The sequence below is a fragment of the Colobus angolensis genome, unplaced genomic scaffold (genome assembly GCF_000951035.1).
Source record: "Colobus angolensis palliatus isolate OR3802 unplaced genomic scaffold, Cang.pa_1.0 Scaffold57, whole genome shotgun sequence".
NCBI lineage: Eukaryota > Metazoa > Chordata > Mammalia > Primates > Cercopithecidae > Colobus > Colobus angolensis.
In genome coordinates this window covers 3768962-3790518 of record NW_012119265.1, presented here as the reverse complement: position 1 = coordinate 3790518, position 21557 = coordinate 3768962, and the positions used below count along the sequence as shown (strand labels likewise).

At 42.1% G+C, this 21557-nt stretch overlaps 1 protein-coding gene across 1 annotated transcript in view; it reads left to right on the top strand.

Moving 5' to 3' along the window:
• Positions 1–21557, top strand: part of ATG14 (autophagy related 14) — a 46781-nt gene that overhangs the window by 12084 nt on the left and 13140 nt on the right. Inside the window, exons 2-7 of the mRNA XM_011961858.1 lie at positions 3335–3397; positions 4777–4819; positions 9877–9958; positions 14616–14853; positions 18798–19027; positions 20265–20382. Coding sequence (XP_011817248.1) covers positions 3335–3397; positions 4777–4819; positions 9877–9958; positions 14616–14853; positions 18798–19027; positions 20265–20382 — 774 coding nt within the window. The remainder of the gene's footprint in view (positions 1–3334; positions 3398–4776; positions 4820–9876; positions 9959–14615; positions 14854–18797; positions 19028–20264; positions 20383–21557) is intronic.

Genomic DNA, 21557 nt, shown 5'->3' with positions numbered 1-21557 from the left:
CCCGGCTAGTTTTTTGTATTTTTTAGTAGAGACGGGGTCTCACCGTGTAGACCAGGATGGTCTCGATCTCCTGACCTCGTGATCCACCCGTCTCAGCCTCCCAAAGTGCTGGGATTACAGGCTTGAGCCACCGCGCCCGGCCCACTTTTAAAAACTATATATATAATATGTATCATTACATTTGGTTTGACTATAGTGATACTTTTATTTTTCACCTCTTGGAAGCTGTATTGAGAAAGCACAGACTTGTGAAATGAATTTCTTCTCCTTCTGTGAGTGGTGGGATGGAGACTGCAGAGCCTGGATGAGTGACCGAGTGAGCAGTTGCAGCCCTGACACACCCATGTGGCTTGGTATCATCTGCTCTTTAGCTTTGCTGACACCACCTATTTTTGATTTCTTTCATGAAGGAGGACATGACTCATGAAGTATTAGGTTGGTGCAAAAGTAATTGCTGTCTTTGCTGTTCCTTTCAATATTTGATGCAGTAGGACTTATCTTTTGTTCGTTATTCCTGCTGCCATCTGTATATTTGTTTGTAAGAGTGTGTTTCTTTTGTGTTTTTAACAAAGTCTGAGAAAATCAACCAGCTCACTATTAAGCTGGACACAGTTGTCTGTCTTCCCAATTTGTTTTAGAGCAAAGTGGCATTTTTACAACAGACCTCAAAGGAGAACTTTTATGGCCTCTAAAGTCAAGATTTTATTTTCCCGTGTCAGTCCTTTGCATGGTTTGAGATTGCTAACTTATGAGTTTATTATTTTCTACATTATCAGAACATAAATCACCATGTTGTCTCAGTGATGTAAAAGTAAATACCATATTAGTCTCTCATTTTTGATGCAAGGAAATGGAAGCATATAACAAGTGATAGGTCCAAGAATTCAAGTCAACTGCAGGAGAATTTATAATTAGATTTCTTAGTATTCTGGAGGATGCCTTGTTCTGTGTCGCAGGTACATAGTAAATGCCCGATAGACTGATTGATGAATGTGTGGGTTCATCCACATTCCACATTGGTTTCTGAGTTTTCTAATACTGTTTCACGCCGTTGCCACCTTACTGGACGTTGCAGTGCTATCCAGTAGAACTTTCTGCAATGATGGGAATGTTCTTGTTATGCACGCCATCCAGTAAATCATATGTAACTGTTGAACTGTGGATGGTAGTACAACTGAGAAACTGAACTTTTAATATAATTTTAATTAATTTAAATGTAAATAGTCACATTATAAGTATATAGTTCTGTCACATATAATATTGCCTTTTTGCTTTTTCTGTTTAATGAATATTGTGCATTTTCAGTGATTATTAAATTTTTTAGGGTCATGATTAGACTATTGTATTTCTTCCTCTTAGATATCTTGGGGTATGTTTCTTTTTTTTTGAGACGGAGTCTCGCTCTGTCGCCCAGGCTGGAGTGCAGTGGCTGGTTCTCAGCTCACTGCAAGCTTCGCCTCCCGGGTTTATGCCATTCTCCTGCCTCAGCCTCCGAGTAGCTGGGACTACAGGCGCCCGCCACCTTGCCCGGCTAGTTTTTTGTATTTTTTAGTAGAGACGGGGTTTCACCGTTTTAGCCAGGATGGTCTCGATCTCCTGACCTCGTGATCTGCCTGTCTCGGCCTCCCAAAGTGCTGGGATTATTGGCTTGAGCCACCGCACCCGGCCTGGGGTATGTTTCAAACATGGGGTTACGGAAGTAGTGTTTTAGAAAGACTTCTTTGTCCAGATTATTTTTAGGTCTGTTATGGCCTGTTGAATTGTTTTCCTTTATGCTGGGAGATAGCCAAAAGCCTATTCTTGAACACACATCATGTTACTGCAGCATGAGTCATTATCCCTATTCCCTTGAAAATGGTCAGTAGGTCACGTTCACTCCATAGTTGTATGATGTTAGTCATACAATTTTTTTTTTTTTTTAATTAAGCAGCAAGCCACATTTTAGGCACTCAGTAGCCATATGTGGCTGGTGGCCACCACATTGAACAGCACAGATCTAGCAGACATTTATAGAACACTGCCCAACAGCTGTAGAATACACATTATTTCAGGTACTCATTGGAACTTTCTCCACGGCGTACCATAGGTAAAGCCATAAGACAGTCTCAAGTCACAAGATTGAAATCACACAATGTATTTTGTAGCTATATCAGAATGAATTAAATTAGAAACAGTAACAGTAAGCTACCTAGAAAAGCCTGTATATCTGAAAATTAAACAATATGCTTCTAAATAACAGGTGGGTCAGAAGGATTCTTATGGAAGATTAAAAGTTTCAAACTAAATGATAATGAAAATACACAATATCAAAATCTTAGGATATAGCTAGAACAGTGCATAGAAGGAAATTTAAAACTTCATGTGATTATATTTAAAAGGAATAGAAGTTTAAAATTGACCTGAGTTATCACCTTAAACTGCAAAATTAAAAAAAAGAAAAAAAAAAAAGACCCCCCCAAGTAAGTTAGCAAGAAGAAAATAAGGATAGAAAACTGGCAAATAGAAAATAGTAACTGCGGCTGGGCGCAGTGGCTCACGCCTATAAGCCCAGCACTTTGGGAGGCCGAGGCAGGCGGATCACCAGGTCAGGAGATGGAAACCATCCTGGCTAACACAGTGAAATCCCATCTCTATTAAAAATACAAAAACAAAATTAGCCAGACTTGGTGGCGGGCGCCTGTAGTTCCAGCTGCTCGGGAGCCTGAGGCGGGAGAATGGCGTGAACCCAGGAGGTGGAGCTTGCAGTGAGCCGAGATTGCACCACTGCACCCCAGCCTGGGCGACAGTGAGACTCCGTCTCAAGAAAAAAAAGAAAAAAGAAAATAATAACTGCAATGTGATACACCTTCTTTTTGATAACTTTTACTAAGTAATTTGTTAGCCTATAGTAACTAGCAATAAAATTAGTGGAAAAAGTGTACATACAATTTTTTAAAATTTATTATAAGGAATCAATTTATAGGAGAGAGCAGGATTGAGTCCAGATTAGTAATTAAAATTTGTTTTCTAGTGAAAACATCTATTTCCTTGAATTCAAATTCACTTTAGTGTTCTGATGTTCCTGTTTTGACAAATAATTTAACCTGAGGGGAAGATATCTATAGACATTTTATAAACACAGGAAATAATTTTAAAGTTGAGGATTCGAGCTTAGTTTTGAAAGAACCAAATGGTTAGCAGTTGTGTGCACCCCGTTGAGAAGATGTGTATTTACTATCAGGACAGTGACATTTTCACAAGACTCTGCAGAATGATTGGTTCTTGGGAATTTGCGTAGTCTCATTGAACTGAAAAAAATGAACATTTAAATAAGACATTGAATTTTTTCTTACAGGTTTATTGACAAGAAGGAAAGGTTAAGCCGACTTAAGAGCAAGCAAGAAGAATTTCAAAAAGAGTGAGTGTTTTGTTTTGCCTTTTAATTTGTGGAGGTGATCTAGTCACCATTTGGTTTAATTCATTGCTGTGGTTTGCAGATAATATGGATTGTTGACTTAGTGAATCTAGGATACAACCTCTTAAAGTGTAGGAAAGGAGTGCATCTGGGAGAGGTAAAGCAGGAGAAGCTACCAAGTTTCTGGAAAATACTGGCCTCAGACCCGGTACGTGGTACAAAGTAGGTACTCAGTGAATCAGATCCCTGGCACTGATAACTGATGTGTGAGTCCAGGACAGTTGGCATGATTAGTAGACTTAAATTAGTGCTGGAGGCTCCCATAGGACGTACTGCTTCCATTTACCTTTCTTCTTTTTTCCTTATCAGTATATTACAACATATGGTCTGCACATTATCTGTATCAGAATTCATTAGCTGAGATAATGGTTAAAAATTCAGATTCTTGGAATCCTATCCTCAGAGACTCTGATTCAGTAGATATGGGATGAGGCCTAGGAATCTGAGGTTTGTTGTTTTTTGGGGGTGGGGAATCTGAGTTATTAACAGGTACACCTGATAAATCTCTCACCTCCTAGGATTGAGAATTGTCCTATAGAACCTTCTGGTATAGAACCTGCTCCCTAGATGCACCCCAGATCTTTGCATCTCTGTGCCTTCATTCAGTTTCTCTCTACCTCAGTGTTTTTCCTCTTCTGTGAGCGCGTCCTGCCCAACCCAAGGTTCTTAAAGGGTTGTCTCTTTTGTGGCACCTCCCCAAACCATGCCAACATGGATGTCTCACACCCCCGATGAAAACAGTTAATGCTCAGGCCAGTGATTCCCAAAGTGTGACCTGAGCTTCTCTAGAGTCTGCAGTGGTCTGATAAACACATTCATGAGCAGTTTAAATCTAACAGGATATTCTGTATTAGAGAAACCTGCTTGAATTTATTTAACTCTGTAATTTCCCTGACTTCCTCAAACACAAAAAGTTTATTTTTCCCAAAGAACATTTTATTCCATAGAACCAATATTTGGAGATACTGGCATGTATCATTTCGTTGGGAACTATTAGGTCATTCATTCTCTTGTAACTATTACTGTGAATTATGACGGATGGCAGTTACTGATGATGACTGAGGACAAAGGCTAAGACTGTTAGGCAGATTTATTGTGGACGTTTGTAGAAAGGCTCTTAACAGTGTTCAGAACTACAAAAGAAAGGAGATGAAAAAAATTGCAGAGAACAGGGAATTTGGAAAACACTTTAAATGCTAAGTCCCATTTTGACATTTCTAGCCATTTCTGAGAACTTAATTTTAAAAGTGTTTGAGTTTACATTTTTGAACTTAGAATTTTATTATTTTCAAGAACTTATTTTCTATCTCTTTTCCTTACAGAGTGTTAAAAGCTATGGAAGGAAAATGGATAACAGATCAGTTGGTAAGTTGTAATACATGTTCTTTTTCTTGGGGCTACATGTTTTTAAATTGGTAGAGCTTATAAAACCATTTTTAATTAAAATTTTTTAAAAATCATATTTGGCAGTCCTCTACTTAATCCACTTGTAGCATGGCCTTGTCAAATATTTTGTCTAGTTATCAAAAATGGGGTATCGGCGATTAATTATGGAGCCATCGTAAAGGATAATTTTGAAATCTGGGGTGTTGACATAGAAAAACAAAAACAATGGGCTATTATCCTTTGTGCAAAAATTATTTATCATACACACTCCAAATGGATTAATGATTAAATGTGTCAAAGAAAATATGGGTGGGTATTTACATAATTTAGAGTGGGGAGAACCTTTATAAACCGTAGAGGAAAGCATTTTGACAGATTACATAACAGTTTAAAACTTCTGGCCAGGTGCAATGGCTCATGCCTGTAATCCCAGCTACTTGGGAGGCTGAGGCAGGAGAATCACTTGAACCTGGGAGGCAGAGGCTGCAGTGAGCCAAGATTGCCTCACAGCACTCCGGCCTGGGCAACAAAGTGACTTCCTCAAAAAAAAAAAAAAAAAAATTAACAATTAGAGAGTTTGGTGAAGGTGTGGCAGCAGCCAGGCAGCCCAGCTTTGCTAAGGCTCTAGAGGCACTGTGCCTCGCAGGCGCTCGGCACATGCCTTCCCTGCAGCCAGCATGCCCAAGAGGAAGGTCAACTCCACTGAAGGGGCCACAAAGGAAGAGCCCAAGAGGAGATCGGCACGGTTATCAGCTGAACTCACTCCTGCAAAAGTGGAAACGAAGCTGAGAAAGCAGCAGGAAAGGATAAATCTTCAGACAAAAAAGTGCAAACAAAAGGGAAAAGGAGAGCAAAGGGGGAAAAGTCAGAAGTGGCTAACCAAGAAACTGAAGATTTACCTGCAGAAAACGAGAAACTAAAACTGAGGAGAGGCCCTTTTAAGTGTCGGTGCTTTTTTTTGAGAGGTGGAATCATTCTCTGATTGTTTACTTTTTGGTACAACCAGAAGATAGTGTGGGATATTGAGTTATGGGAGGCTTTGACTGTCTTGGGTGTCAGCCTAACGTTCCGTAGTTGGGGGGTTAGTTTTTATATCCTGTAATGCCAAGCATACTAAATGGCACTGTGGAGTCACCGTCCTGCATTTAATGTATTGAACATCTGTTCCCATGTTGCTTTTTAGTAGAACTGTTTCCTAAAGAAAACCGCTCCTTGATGATGGCTCTCCCTGTCAGAATTTCGTGCACTCTGTGAGCTCTTTGGTCGTGGTAGTCCTGTTTTCCTAATAACTTTGATACTGTGCTGTGAAAGATTGAAAATTTGAATATGTAGTGTACATGCTATTTGGTTGTGAATTGGTGGGACATACGTAACAGCTGATCAACGTGTGAAGATACTGGTACTTGATGACCTCATAAGGAAAATTTGCTTCCAGATTTTAAGCTGGAGAGTCACTGGAATAACTTTAAAAAAGAATTAAAATACATGGCTTTTAGATTTTTGGTACGTATATTAAGAATTGGGTACAAATTGAAATGTCTGTGTGCCGATCTTCAGCACAACCAATGAAATCCCAATTACAAAAGAAAAAAAGAGCCAGGCGCGGTGGCTCACGCCTGTAACTCCAGCACTTTAGGAGGCTAAGGCAGGCAGATCACGAGGTCAGGAGTTCGAGACCAGCCTGACCAACATAGTGAAACCCCGTCTCTACTAAAAATACAAAAATTAGCCGGGCATGATGGCAGGCGCCTGTAAGCCCAGCTACTCGGGAGGCTGAGGCAGGAGAATCGCTTGAACCTGAGAGGCAGAGGTTGTAGTGAGGCGAGATGGTGCCACAGCACTCCAGCCTGGGTGACAGAGTGACTGTCAAAAAAAAAAAAAAAGAGGAAATACTCATGAATAGAGATTTATGGGTTAAAAAAAAAAGCTGATTATAGCATAATGGTGAAGCTAAATATATAAATAAATGTTCATCAATCTGGATGAGATAAAAAATTATACTGAGCTGGGCGTGGTGGCTCAACGCCTATAATCCCAGCACTTTGGGAGGCTGAGGCAGGCGGATCACGAGGTCAGGAGTTCGAGACCAGCCTAACCAACATGGTGAAACCCTATTTCTACTAAAAATACAAAAATTAGCCGGGCGTGGTGGCGCACGCCTGTAATCCCAGCTACTCAGGAGGCTGTGGCAGGAGGATCACTTGGACCTGGGAGGCGGAGGTCACAGTGAGCTGAGATTGTGCCACTGTACTCCAGCCTGGGCGACAGAGCAAGACATTTCAAAAAAAAAAAAAAAGTTATGATACTGTGTAGTTGGTAAAAAGAATGTGGTCAGTCTACATGCTGTGGAATGATGTCCAAGTTGTATTTATTAATGAAAAAAAAAGTAAACTAGGATGAAGTATGAGTCCATTTATGAGAGTATGTATTTTAAATATAAATAGACTCATAAAATCTGGGCTGGGTGTCGTGGCACATGCCTGTAATCCCAGCACTTTGGGAGGCCGAGATGGATTGCTCGAGCCCAGGAATTCAAAACCACCCTTGGAAACATGGCAAAACCCCACATCTACAAAAGCAAACAAACAAACAAAAACCAAAAATTAGCCAGTCATGGAGTCCCAGCTACTCGGAAAGTTGAGGGGGGAGAATCACTTGAGCCAGGGAGGTCAAGGCTGAAGTGAGCTGTAATCATGCCACTGTACTCTGTCCTGGGCGACAGAGTGAGACCCTGACTCAAAAAAAAAAAAAAAAAAAACCTGAAAAGATACACATTAAACTTTAATTTTAAAGATTACCCCTGAGAAATGGGAAGGAGTCAGGCTAACAGTCACATTTTCTGTTTTTCTTCAGTAATGTGTAATTTTTTTTCACAACAGTAAACATTATTCATACATTTCATTATACTTAAAATTTGTGATAGAAGTGAATTTTGCTTATTTTAACTCTGAATGTTTTAGTAAACAAAATATGTTCTGTGGAAGATTTTTCTGAGTTCTCTCATGTTCCTAGTTTTTCTGTCTAAGACCTCAATATTCATTTCTAAAGACTCTATTACCTTTTAAAATTGAGCATCGGTCATATCTGATATATTTCTGAACCCCTCAGCCCCTGTGGATCTGTTTTTGAATGTCTGACTCTATTCTAGAGGTTAGAGTTTCGCTCACCATAACATCCCTGTAATCTGTTCTGTATCTCTTACCATCAGACTACTTAGATAAGTGTAACACCATAAACATTTGAGCATTGTTTTAGGCTTTTAATTATCCACGTTTCCAGAGGCATTAGAGAATATTCATTCTTTTTAACTAACTAGTAGATCCCCTCTTAACTAACTAGTAGATCCCCTCTTTTTTTTTTTTTTTTTTGAGATAGAGTCTTGCTCTGTCACCCAGACTGGAGTGCCGTGGCACAATCTCGGCTCACTGCAACCTCTGCCTCCTGGGCTCAAGCGATTCTCCCACCTCAGCCTCCCTAGTAGCTGGTACTATAGGTGCATGTCACCACACCCAGCTAATTTTTTTAATTTTTGGTAGAGATGGGGTTTCACCGTGTTGCCCAGGCTGGCCTCAAACTCCTGAGCTCAAGTGATGTGCCTGCCTCAGCTTCCCAAAGTCTAGGATGACAGGTGTGAGTCACTGCACCGGGCCATAGATCCTATTTTTATTGATCCTTTGTTCACTTTAAGGCAGAGGTCCCCAACCCCCAGGCAGCAAGCTACTGGTTTGTGGCCTGTTAGGAACCAGGCCACACAGCAGGAGGTGAGTAGGGCGAGTGAGCATTACCGCCTGAGCTCCACCTCCTGTCGGATCAGTGGTGGCATTAGTTTCCCATAGGAGTGCGAACTCCAGTATGAACTGCATATGGGAGGGATCTAGGTTGTGCACTCCTTATGAGAATCTGAAACCTGATGATCTGAGGTGGGACAGTTTCATCCCTGTAAACCATCCCCCACCCTGTCTGTGGAAAAATTGTCTTCCACAGTTGTCCCTGATGCCAAAAAGGTTGGGGACTGCTGCTTTAGGGGATGCTGAACCTAACTTCTGGTAATATAAAGAGGCAATTTCATGTTTCATGTAATTTTCTGAGGCTTTTCAGGAAACCTCCCTGAGTTATGCCCTGAAAAAATAGTGTTTTTTGCCATTTTTATTAACTTGTAAGTACTATTTGCTTATTGGGTGAGATGACTCGGTTATGTTAACCGTCTCCTCAGTAACTAGAACTAGAGGTTTGGAGCCGCGCGTCAGTAGGACCCTATGTGATGAGGCTTGACTTCTGTATCTGCGCTGTTCAGTCTAGTAGCCATTAGCCATGTGATGTCAAACATTTGACATGAGGGCGGTGTGAGTAAGGAACTGAATTTTTGATTTTTGATTTTTGATTTTTGATTTAAATTGAGTTTTAAGTAACCACATGTGGCTAGTAGCTATATAGTAGAGCAGGTTTAGACAACGTCCTTCAACTTTTTTCTCTTTGCTTACTGATACATACAAAAGAGCTATGTGAATTTTTTTCGTGTAATTTCCCTTTCCTTTTTTTTTTTATTTTTCTTTTTTTGACGGAGTCTCACTTGCCAGGCTGGTGTGATCTTGGCTCACTGCAACCTCCGCCTCCCTGGTTCAAGCGATTCTCCTGCCTCAGCCTCCCAAGTAGCTGGGATTACAGGCATGCGCCACCACGCCCAGCTAATTTTTGTATTTTTTTTAGTAGAGACAGGGTTTCACCATGTTGGTCAGGATGATCTTGATCTCCTGACCTCGTGATCTGCCCGCCTCAGCCTCCCAAAGTGCTGGGATTACAGGCATGAGCCACCGCACCCGGCCTAATTTCTCTTTTCTCTTCATTGAACTAGAAAAACATTGTTCTCTTTTTTGTAATGTTCCATAGTTACAAAAGCTATAACAAACATAATTATATTGGTCTTTTTCTTCATTATGTTTTCTGACATATCTGAAAATAAGCAGTGATCCCAGGTAGATAATCATATTAATCATAGGAGACCAATGTTTGTGATATTTATTACATGCTTTTTTCAGAGATGGAAAATAATGTCCTGCAAGATGAGGATTGAACAGTTAAAACAAACAATATGTAAAGGAAACGAAGAAATGGAGAAAAGTAAGTAATTCGCGTCCTTCTTCCAGCCCTAGAAAGTTCCCATGTGGAATTTCATGGGATTAATAAACTAGAGGGACACAGAAAGAGAGGGAGGGGTGGGGCAGTGGCAACTTGGAGAATTTTGCTACTTGCCTTCATCTTTCCTTGTAAAACATTTGTATAAGGAATTTTTAAAAATTAAATGCACAATTATAGAGGCCCTAAATAACCAGATTCTTTTCTCAATTAAAAAAGTTGACCAGGCACGGTGGCTTATGCCTATAATCCCAGCACTTTGGGAGGCTGAGGTAGGTGGATCACCTGAGGTCAGGAGTTCAAGACCAGCCTGGCCAACATGGCAAAACCCCGTCTCTACCAAAAATACACAACTTAGCCAGGCGTGGTGGCAGGCGCCTATAATCCCAGTCACTTGAGAGGCCGAGGCAGGAGAATTGCTTGAACCCGGGAGGCAGAGGTTGTGGTGAGCTGAGGTCGTGCCATTGTACTGCAGCCTGGGCAACAAGAGCGAAACTCCGTCTCAAAAAAAAAAAAAAAAAAGTTAAGGAATATATGTTCCTATTTGCCTTGGCTAACAGGAAGCTCAGAGTCTAACTTGGTACTCACTTGTAATAATTATTGGCTCATGCCAGAAGCACAGAATGTTGTTTTTGTTTTTTTTGTTTTTTTTCCCTTAGTGAGTCTCCACATTGTAATCTGTATTAATTTTGCATCATATTTGTACACTTTATACTTTATCATAGATCGTTGTCAAAATGAATTCTCTTAGAAATGCTACATCCTTAACCCATTTCCCATTTGCCCCAAGAATACTCTTGTTTCTAATCCTAATGTAACATCATATGCATTTCTGTTACATTAGGATTAGAGACAAGTTCTGTTTAGAAATAACTCCAAGAACAGTTTTTTTGTTTGTTTATTTGTTTTTTGAGACGGAGTCTCGCTCTGTTACCCAGGCCAGAGTGCAGTGGCGCGATCTCAGCTCACTGCAAGCTCCGCCTCCCTGGCAAAAACAGTTTTTGTATTTTATTTTCACATTGAAAATCAGATTTACAAAGAGCGTGTTTATGTAACATTAAATGAGCACCAGCAGCAAGCTGCAGTCCGTGAATTTCTGAAGATCACTGTTTAAAGTTTAGAATGAGTCACCATCAGACCTCGTGAATTCCTTTTCTTGTCTACTCATTGCTTCCAGAAGCAAGTCTTTTATAGTGACATGTAATGGTGTAAAGTCTCCGCTGAAAACATTTGTCCTAATAAAGTGCTCACGTGGAGTTTCACGGGATTACTAAACTAGACAATTAGGGCAGCACAGTGAACAGTGCACAAAACTATATAGAACCTACTTTCCACCCAGTCTTGTATGCATTCTCCAAAGGCTCTGGTTCAATAGCAACATAAAAACCCATTCCTTAACATTAGTTCACCCTCTCCTCATCTTCCCATGATATTCAGGGCTTTGCCACCGGGCATTTGTGAACCTCCTGAAATTGCTGAATTTACTGAGCATGCGTGTTTCTCTGATAAGCAAGTTAAAAGCTCTGATCACCTCTTTCTAACACATTCCTAACTCCCAAAAACAAAAACAACCACCACAGAGAATTAGACATAGATCTAAAGGAGTAGACCCTATAACAGTAGTTTCCATCCCTAGCAAATCATCAGTCACCTGGTGACCTTTTTAAAATCTAGAGAGAGAACTCTAGGATCTATCCTGGACTTAGGAAAATGATGACATGCTTGAATGTTATGGCAATGTCAGATCGCCATGTTGAAGAAAATAGCTTCCATGTGCTTACTCTGTATTTCTGTCCTCCTCTCCTCATGACTGGTAACAGTGTACAGATGGGCCCAGGTCTAGAAGCCACACTTTGAGTAGTACTACTCCACGTGGTTCTGATGACCTGCCAGGGTTGGGAACTGTTGCTCTTTTAGAATGTACATGTAGTCTCCTTCCTACCCTCTAGACCAGACTTAGAAAATTTGCACAGTTTTAAAGGTGTTAATGGATTCCAGAAACTATGCTTGGACTCATGCTTAAGAGCTTGTTGTTGAGTTATGCCATGTATTCACGAAAGGGCACACATTATAAATTGTAGAGACTGATGAATTATTTCTCTAGAATCTTTTGACTTAAGGTTTCATGATATATGGTATAATACAGATACAGGGCATAGATAGGGAAGTTAGGTTATATGCAATTGCAGTGTTGAGTTGATCTGTGCTGTAGTCAGTTACTTATCTAAAGAAGCAAGAGTAGATTACAAGAGTAGATACAGCACCAAACATTTTGATGTTTATGGGGAGATGGTAGGGAGAGAGGATGACTGGGTGCTGAGTCTGCACTGAGTGCAGATGGGGTGACTGATGATTTCCTGCCACCTGCGAGTGGTCATGATAATAAATTTGAAATGGATCCTCCCCAGAAATTCTGACCACTGTATGACTCAGGATCATGGCTGGATAGATTCAGTTCAGCACTTGTAAAGAGCTCAGTAAAGATAATGAAAATGAGTTAGCATGTGATGGAACCAAGAGACTGAACCTTTAGGACATGCACATTGAGCAGGATGGCAAAGAGATGTTATTGCTGTTGTTGTTGTTTTGAGATGGAGTCTCGCTCTGTCGCCCAGGCTGGAGTGCAGTGGCACGATCTCGGCTCACTGCAATCTTCACCTGCCGGGTTCAAGCAATTCTCTTGCCTCAGCCTCCCAAGTAGCTGGGATTACAAGCACCCATCACCACACCTGGCTGATCGTTGTTTCAAAACTGTAAGAAATCGGCCGGGTGCAGTGGCTCACTCCCATAATCCCAGCACTTTGGGAGGCCAATGCGGGCAGATCACATTGAGGTCAGGAGTTCGAGATCAGCCATGGTCAAACTCCATCTCTACTAAAAATACAGAAATTAGCTGGGTGTGGTGGCCTGTGCCTGTAATCCTAGCTACTCGGGATGCTGGGTCAGGAGAATCACTTGAACTCAGGAGGTGGAGGTTGCAGTGAGCCGAGATTGTGCCACTGCACTCCAGCCTGGGTGACAAGAGTGAAACTCCGTCTCAAAACAAATAAAAAAACTGTCAGAAATCTCATGTGTGCAACCAAATACCTAAGTTCAGTGGTGCTCAGTGAAAGAGGATGGGAGGGTGATTGGGACCCACAGACATTTATCAGGTGCCTTTTATACCCTAGTTAGGAGACAGCAAGGCTTCGGTGGGACCTCATGCGAGGAACCAAGAGCTGTGTGCCATCAGAAGAGTCCTAACACATTACCGTAGGGTGCCGAGGAGCAAAGGTCTAGGGAATGTTTATGGAGGGGAGGCCTCCCTGAACGAGTAAAATTCGAACATTTAGAAAACAGCAGCAAGTAGATAGCCTGAGAGTTAGGGAGTGATGACTGGTTCAGCATCCATCCATCCATCCATGCGTTCAGGTGGTTCTGTCTTACAGAAAGGATTTGAAATATGTTGCAGTTGAGTACAGCTAGAGCGAAGGGTGTGCAGAGGGGAACTGTGGGATATGTACCAATTTGGAGGAGGCCTTGAGGCTGAGGGGTTTGCTCTGTATTAGGCAGGCAGTGGAGAAACACTGAGCGTTGACTATAATTTGTAAAGATTGAGCAAGTGAAAGAGGGCATGAAGGCTTGGAGTTGAGCCATGCTGCAGATAGGCAGAGTGTTGGTGAGCGTTAACTAGGATTGTGATAGTAGGAATGAAAAGAAAGGCCTAGATAGAAAGACTTGGACTGGGAATGGAATTGGCCATCAAGGGGTTGATTAGGCAGTTGACAAGTCAAAAATAATCTTGAAGTAGGGAAACTGGAAAAGATGTTCCTGGAAAAATAATGAACTTGATTTTGAACTTGGGTTTAAGTTGCCTAAGCAGCTCCTAGGTATCTGTCTGAAAGTTTACAGCTTGTTTTTGTCATTCAAGTGAAGTTTAGCTGCAGCCCAACAGCCCTAGCAGGTGTAGGATCCAGAACCGGAAGGAACTCCACACAAAGAACCGAAGTCTGACAGGACGAGTGTATGTCTCCTCGTGGTTGTGTGGCCAGGCTTTTGTTTCCCTTGCAGCGCTTAAAACGCTGGGCATGTGTGTTCTGGATACCTCACCAGATATGTTCCCACCCACCCTGCTGGCGGCTGCCACACTCCACTGTGACTTTGCAGAGCTCTTGGGCTGTCTCTGTTGCCCTTCTCCTCTACTGGATGACCACCTGCTGTGAGATTATACCTGGGTTCTCTGATTATAGCCCAGGGCACACCTAAGAAGTTTGTAAGGAAATCAGATAGCCAGTAAGTTTTTCAAACTTGAATTAGATCTCTTTTCTGCCCAACATGACTATTCTTCGGTGCGCACTGTAGGAAAATTAGGTCCTTCCTGTGCTAAACTTAAACTCGATAGTCGTTGAGTGACTCCTTTTACTAATGGTGATTACAAATAGAGATCCAGAGTCATTTTAATCATGGTTCTCTTTGCTTTAGTGTAATATCTACTTGAACTAAACTCTCAGAATTTCCACTTAGTGAACATTAGTTGATGTTATTGAGATTTTTCTTTCAGTTTAGATTGCAAGGGAAAACACGTGTGTTTGCAGGGCGGAGCTCTGCAGTACACAGGAACTGTTTGCAAAGATAATTGTTGGGTGTGATTTATTTATTTTAGATTCTGAAGGCCTTCTCAAAACCAAGGAAAAGAATCAGAAGCTTTACAGTCGAGCACAACGGCACCAAGAGAAAAAGGAGAAGATTCAGAGGCATAATCGCAAACTTGGTGACCTGGTAGAAAAAAAGACCATTGACTTAAGAAGTCATTATGAGCGTCTGGCAAGTCTTCGACGATCCCATATATTAGAGCTCACCTCTGTGATTTTTCCAATCGAGGAAGTAAAGACTGGTGTGAGGTACATTAAGCAAGTCTTTTGACTCCAGGAATAGATCAAGTTCCAAATACTTTTTAAAGTATGTCATTACCTCATTTATTGGGCCTTATTCTAGGGTCACTGGTTTTCCTGGTGATGGAACATAAGTCTTATCTGCTTCAACAAACAGTACGCACTGCACAAAGCTGGGGAGGCAGCCAGGTGAGGGGTGGGGCCCAGGCTTGTGAACTCTCCTGGAGCTTCTAGATGAGGTACTGACTCACACTCTTGATTAGGAACCATCTGATGGCTGGTAGTGGTGGCTCATGCCTGTAATCCCAACACTGTGGGAGGCCGAGGCAGGTGGATCACCTGAAGTCAGGAGTTGAGACCAACCTGGCCAACATGGCGAAACCCTGTCTCTACTAAAAATACAAAAATTAGCCAGGTGTGGTGGCGCATGCCTGTAGTCCCAGCCAGTTGGGAGGCTGAGGCAGGAGAATTGCTTGAACCCAGAGGCCGAGGTCACAGTGAGCCAAGATTGTGCCACTGCACTCCAGCCTGGGTGACAGAGCAAGACTCTGTCTCAAATAAACAAACAACCATCTGATGGGCGATATTGGGCCATTTATTCGTTGTGTGTTGTGGGGCATGTTCTTGGACCTCAAAATCTTGATTTCCTTGTCTGATAAATGGAGATTTCAAAATGCCTTTTTCAGAGAGAAATCATGACCAAATACATAAGAAAACATCTAGAGCTTGGGGTCTCTGAGATGGTGGGCACTGCATGTTGACTTAGACTTTTCCTGGTGAGTGCTGCTTATTGTGTTAACTGTTATCGAGCACTGAATATTGTGACTTTAGTCTTAGGCGGTAGTGCATGGATAACTTCTGGTGGGATGGACAGGACAGTGGTTCCCCCATCTGGCTGTTCATCTGAGAAATAGAGGTTCCAGAGGGCACCCCTCCAACCTCCCAGTCCATCTTGTAATACTTCTGTATCTTTACACTTCCCTGATGCTGCTGCTGGTCAGCAGATTTGGAAACTACCACCGAAGGCTTCCATTTTATTCAACCACAAGCCACCAGACTGCTCTATTGAGGATTTTCCTGTCTCTTCGGACTGCTCTCACTCTCCAGCACCTTTTCCTGGAAATTGACACTCACTGGACTGTTGCTAGTTTCATAACTATTCTCTCCAGTCTGTCCTTTAGTCTGTTACCAGAGTTGGCTTCCTAAAAGTCAAAAAGACTGATGGCTGCTTCCAGCTTGAGAAGCAACTCTCTGACTCTAAGTATTTTGTCATTAGTAAGAGTTTGCAAATAGAAAAATAAAAAGGCAGATTCAAAATAGAGCAGAATAGAAAGTTTTTAGGAGACTTAACAGCTGAGTGCAATGTGTGATCTTGGATCCTGAACCCCAAAAGAGATATTAGGACAGTTGGAGAGAATTGAATAAGGTCTATAAATTAGTTAATAGTGTTGTAGCAGTGCTAATTATCTGATTGTGATTATTGTATAGTATTTTCCTGAATTGATACTTTGGGGAAGTTGAGCAAAGTGTATACAGGGAACTTTAAAATTCTTGCAGCTTTTCTGTAAGGCTGACATTTTTTCAAAAAGAAAATGCACACACGAAGAGAAAACGTGAAAAAAAACTATTTCTGTGCTGTTTTAATATTTTATTTAGTGTATATTATTATATGCCATTAATTTCTTTTAAAAGAAATTGGTGGTTTTAAAGTTATCCTTCTAATAAGGTTTCTTGTTTTCATTTCTCTCAACTTCTTGTGGGAGAAGGGAGACATAGCAGTACAGCTCATAACTGGCCACAGTCTTATCTGTGACAGGCGGTAGCAGTTATCTTACACGTATGTCGTGGCAGAAGGAAAGATATGAAGAACCCCTGGCCGAGAGGACAGAATCTAAATTTGGTGCAGCACAGAAGGCCCTTCCCAGTCTGCCTGCTTCCTACCTGCTTTCCCAGTACCGTCTCCTGGCACTTCCCTTGTGCATCCCACACACCAGCCACACTGAACGTCTCTGTTCCCCAGGCACACTATGTTCTTCCCCCTCAGTGCATTTGTACCTGCTGTGACTTCTTATGGTGGGTTTGTTTTTTGGCTTTTTGATTTGAGAGGGAGTTTTGAGAGGGAGTCTCATTCTGTTGCCCAGGCTGGAGCGCAGTGGTGTGATCATAGCTCATTATAACCTTGAATTCCTGGGCTCAAGCAGTCCACCTGCCTTGACCTTTGAAAGTGCTGGAATTACAGGCATGAGTCATCATGGCAGCTTGTTGTTATTTTTTGTTGTTCTTGTTTTTTTGTTTTTTTTTTTTGAAATGGAGTCTTGCTCTCTGTCACCCAGGCTGGAGTGTAGTGGCGTGATCTTGGCTCACTGCAACCTCTGCCTCCCAGGTTCAAGCAATTCTCCCGCCTTAGCCTCCCAAGTAGCTGGGATTACAGGCGCCCACCACCACACCTAGCTAATTTTTGTATTTTTAGTAGCAATGGCGTTTCACTCTGTTGGCCAGGCTGGTCTCGAATTCCTGACCTCAAGTGATCTGCCCACCTCAGCCTCCCAAACTGCTGGGATTACAGGTGTGAGTCTCACCGCACCTAGCCCTATTGTTTATTTTCTTTTTTTTCCCCCTAATATTTTTGGTCCTCGGTTAGTTCGAGACATGGAACCTGTGAATACGGGGCTGGCTGTGGCATGGGAAGCATGCATAAGGCCCTTGTGCTGCACACTGAAGTACCATTGCTGGCTCAAGGAAAAACACTTGAGAGACTGAGCTGCACGCTGAACTAGCTGCTGTTTTTGTGGGATGCTATTTTTACTTGAAAGAACAACAGAAAGACTTGAGTATTAAAGGGAGTTTTAAAAATGTAAAACAGTTTCACTCTTTACTAATTTTTTGTTTTGAAAAAGATTTTTTTCATAAAAATGTATAATAGATTTATTGGTATTTTTGAATGAATTATTTATGTTTTTCTCAGTATTTCTACTTCAGTAAGTATCAGTAATTTAACCCATAGAAACAAAAGTTCTTTGGGATTCCAAAGTGTTTTAAGCATGTAGCGAGGTGTTGAGACCAAGTAGTTTGAGAACCTAATATGTTCGGCCCTACCTCATGGTTCTGTCTTCCTCACATACAGCTGGTTTGATCTTCCTCTCTGATAGCAAGCTCTTTTCTACATATATTCCAGTTAAATTCCTGGCCAGGCATGGTGGCTCACAACTGAAATATTTGCACTTTGGCTGGTCATGGTAGCTCACGATTATAATCTCAGCACTTTCAGAGGATTGCTTGAGGCCAGGAGTTCAAGACCAGCCTGGGCAACAAAGTGAGACCCCATCTCTACGAAAAAAATTTTTTGTCTTTTTTTTTTTTTTTTTGAGACGGAGTCTTGCTCTGTCACCCAGGCTGGAGTGCGGTGGCCCGATCTCAGCTCACTGCAAGCTCCGCCTCCTGGGTTCACGCCATTCTCCTGCCTCAGCCTCCCGAGTTGCTGGGACTACAGGCGCCCGCCACCTTGCCCGGCTAGTTTTTTGTATTTTTAGTAGAGACAGGGTTTCACCATGTTAGCCAGGATGGTCTCAATCTCCTGACCTCGTGATCCGCCCGTCTCGGCCTCCCAAAGTGCTGGGATTACAGGCTTGAGCCACCGCGCCCGGCCACGAAAAAATTTTTTTAAGTTAGCCAGATGTGGTAGGTACCTGTAGTCCCAGTTCCTTAGGAGGCTGAGGCAGGAGGATCTCTGGAGTCCAGGAGTCAGGGCTTCAGTGAGCTATGATTGCCTCTGTCACTGCACTCCCTGTTGGGTAACAGAGTGACACCCATCTCTAAAAATAAAAAATAAAAATGTAATGTGAAATTCCCGTGCTCATAGGCAGCTTTTCAATGTTCTAGCATGTCTTGCAGGTCTGTTGCATGCCCTTAAAAACCCTCTCTCTTGAAATCCGTATGTGTCTTCCTACTTGTAGAGACCCCGCAGATGTGTCTTCAGAGAGTGACAGTGCCATGACCTCCAGCACTGTGAGCAAGCTTGCCGAAGCCCGGAGGACAACTTACCTCTCAGGACGATGGGTCTGTGACGACCACAACGGAGACACCAGCATCAGCATTACAGGGCCTTGGATTAGCCTCCCCAACAATGGGGACTACTCTGCCTACTACAGCTGGGTGGAGGAGAAGAAAACAACCCAGGGGCCTGGTGAGAAGCAGCATATCCTTTGAAATCTATGTATAGAGATAGTTATAGGTAAAATTGACCTAACAAAATGAACAACTTTCAAGTGAACAATTCAGGGGCATTTAGTACATTCACAGCACTGTGCTCCCATCACCTCTGTGTTGTTTCAAAACATTTTGATCATCCCAGACAGAAACCCCATGGCATCAAAGTGTCACATTCCCCCACTCTCCCTTCCCCTCAGCTCCTGGCAACCACACATCGCTTTCTGTGTCTATAGATTTCCCTGTTCTGGGCAACTTACATAAATGGAATCACAGAATATATAGCTTTTTGTGTCAGACTTCTTTCACTTAGCATAATGTTTTCAAGGTCCATCCACATGATATATATAGTGTTTCATTCCTTTTCATGGTTGAATAATATTCCATTGTATGGATAAGCCACATGTTGTTTATTCATCACTTGATGGACTGAAAACATTTTTTAGATGTCTCATCTTTTGGGGGTTAATATTGCCTTGTTTATATAAGAAGACATTATTTAAAGAAGTATATTTCACCTGTTGAGACCCATCTTTTTAGAGTATAACTTTGTAATGTGTTTTAGTAGTCCTAAATGGAGACTGAAAGGCCCCGATGGAAAACCCTTTAAAACCCCTGCGGTTTCTCTTTGGTGGAGAAAGATTGTTCGTTTAGTCACTCAGTAAATATTTAGTGCGCTCATGCTTTGTGTTATGCACATGGCCGGGTGCTGGAGGTAAAAAGGTGACCGAGACAGATGTGGCCGTTTGCCCTTCTCAGGGGAGAAAGGTAGGAAGCAAGTAAAGGATCGAGGTGCTGTCCACTGAGTGGGTGCCGTGGAAGGAACTCGGGGAGCATGCTTGGGTGGGGTGGGGTACAGAGGAAGGGATGACTCTTCCGTAGGGTTGTCAGGAGAGGCCTTTCTGGGGAGGTGACATTCAAGTTGGGCCTTTATTGTTTTGATACGACATTATCAGGTTCACGCAGGTCAGACTTTTAATTTCATTTATGCTGGGTCTATTTAGGCCCATTTGCCCTGTTACATTGCTCTCAGCAAAAAAAAAAAAAAAAGTACAAATAAGGGACTATTTATGTCTGGTCATGGAGCATCTATTGAGTAAGCACTAAAACGTAACAGTGCTATCATGATAAAATCATAAATGATAAACTCTTGGCTCATTAGTAGTTTCGCTAGAATTAAGGTTTTGTACATGGTGGTTGTTTTCCTACTGCAGACATGGAGCAGAGTAACCCCGCCTACACCATCAGTGCTGCGCTGTGCTATGCGACTCAGCTGGTCAACATTCTGTCTCATATACTTGATGTAAATCTTCCCAAAAAGCTGTGCAACAGGCAAGTAATTGAAGGTGGTAATGTCATCTTTATCATGGCTCTTTCGGGTTTCTATCTTGTCCATATTTATTCCAGTAAACCAAAAATAAGAATGTAAGTATTATCAAGACAAAGAAGGTCAGATTGAAATATTGAGATTAATTTCAAAAGCCTTATGTGCAGATTAGTTTCATTATCTTACAATTGTACATGAAGCCTTCGAGAAGACCACAGAGGAGTCTGTGGGAGTACCAGGATGTTCAGAGGGTTTGCTGCAGATCCTCATATGTTAAATTGTAGCTGTTGAATTATTTGGTTTGTTGTTGTTGTTGTTGTTGTTTTGAGACAGTCTTGCTCTGTTGCCCAGGCCAGAGTGCAGTGGCACAATCTCTGCTCACTGCAACCTCCACCTCACAGTTTCAGGCAATCCTCCCACCTCAGCCTGTTGTGTAGCTGGGATTACAGGCACCCACCACCATGCCTGGCTAATGTTTGTATTTTTAGGAGTGAGGGGTGTTTTGCCATGTTGGCCAGGCTGCTCTTGAACTCCTGACCTCAAGTGATCTGCCTGCCTTGGTCTCCCAAAGTGCTGGGATTACAGGTGAGCCACTGTGCCCTGCCCTGAATTCTTTTTGTTTGTTGTTGTTGTTTTTTTCTTAATAAAAAACTCCTATGGTTTAAAATTCAAAACATTTATACAAAAACTAGCTGGGCGTGGTGGCTTGGGGCTGTAATCCCAGCTATTTGGAGGCTGAGGCAGGAGAATCGCTTGAACCCGGGAGCTGGAGGTTGCAGTGAGCCGAGATCACACCACTGCACTCCAGCCTGAGTGTCAGAGTGAGACTCCGTCTCAAAAGTAAATAAATAAAATTCAAAAAAGTTAAACATATACAGTCTACCCAGTTTGCACTACAACCTTCCTACTACCCTCCAGCTATCATTGCATTTCAAGCATATATAAACATATTATTACCGTCTTCTCCCACTTAAAAAAATTTTTTTAATTTTTTTTAAAAACTAAAAGTTTGCTTTCTTCTTTTTTCTTTTTTTTTCTTTTTTTTTTGAGACGGAGTCTCGCTCTGCCGCCCAGGCTGGAGTGCAGTGGCCCGATCTCAGCTCACTGCAAGCTCCGCCTCCTGGGTTTACGCCATTCTCCTGCCTCAGCCTCCCGAGTAGCTGGGACTACAGGCGCCCGC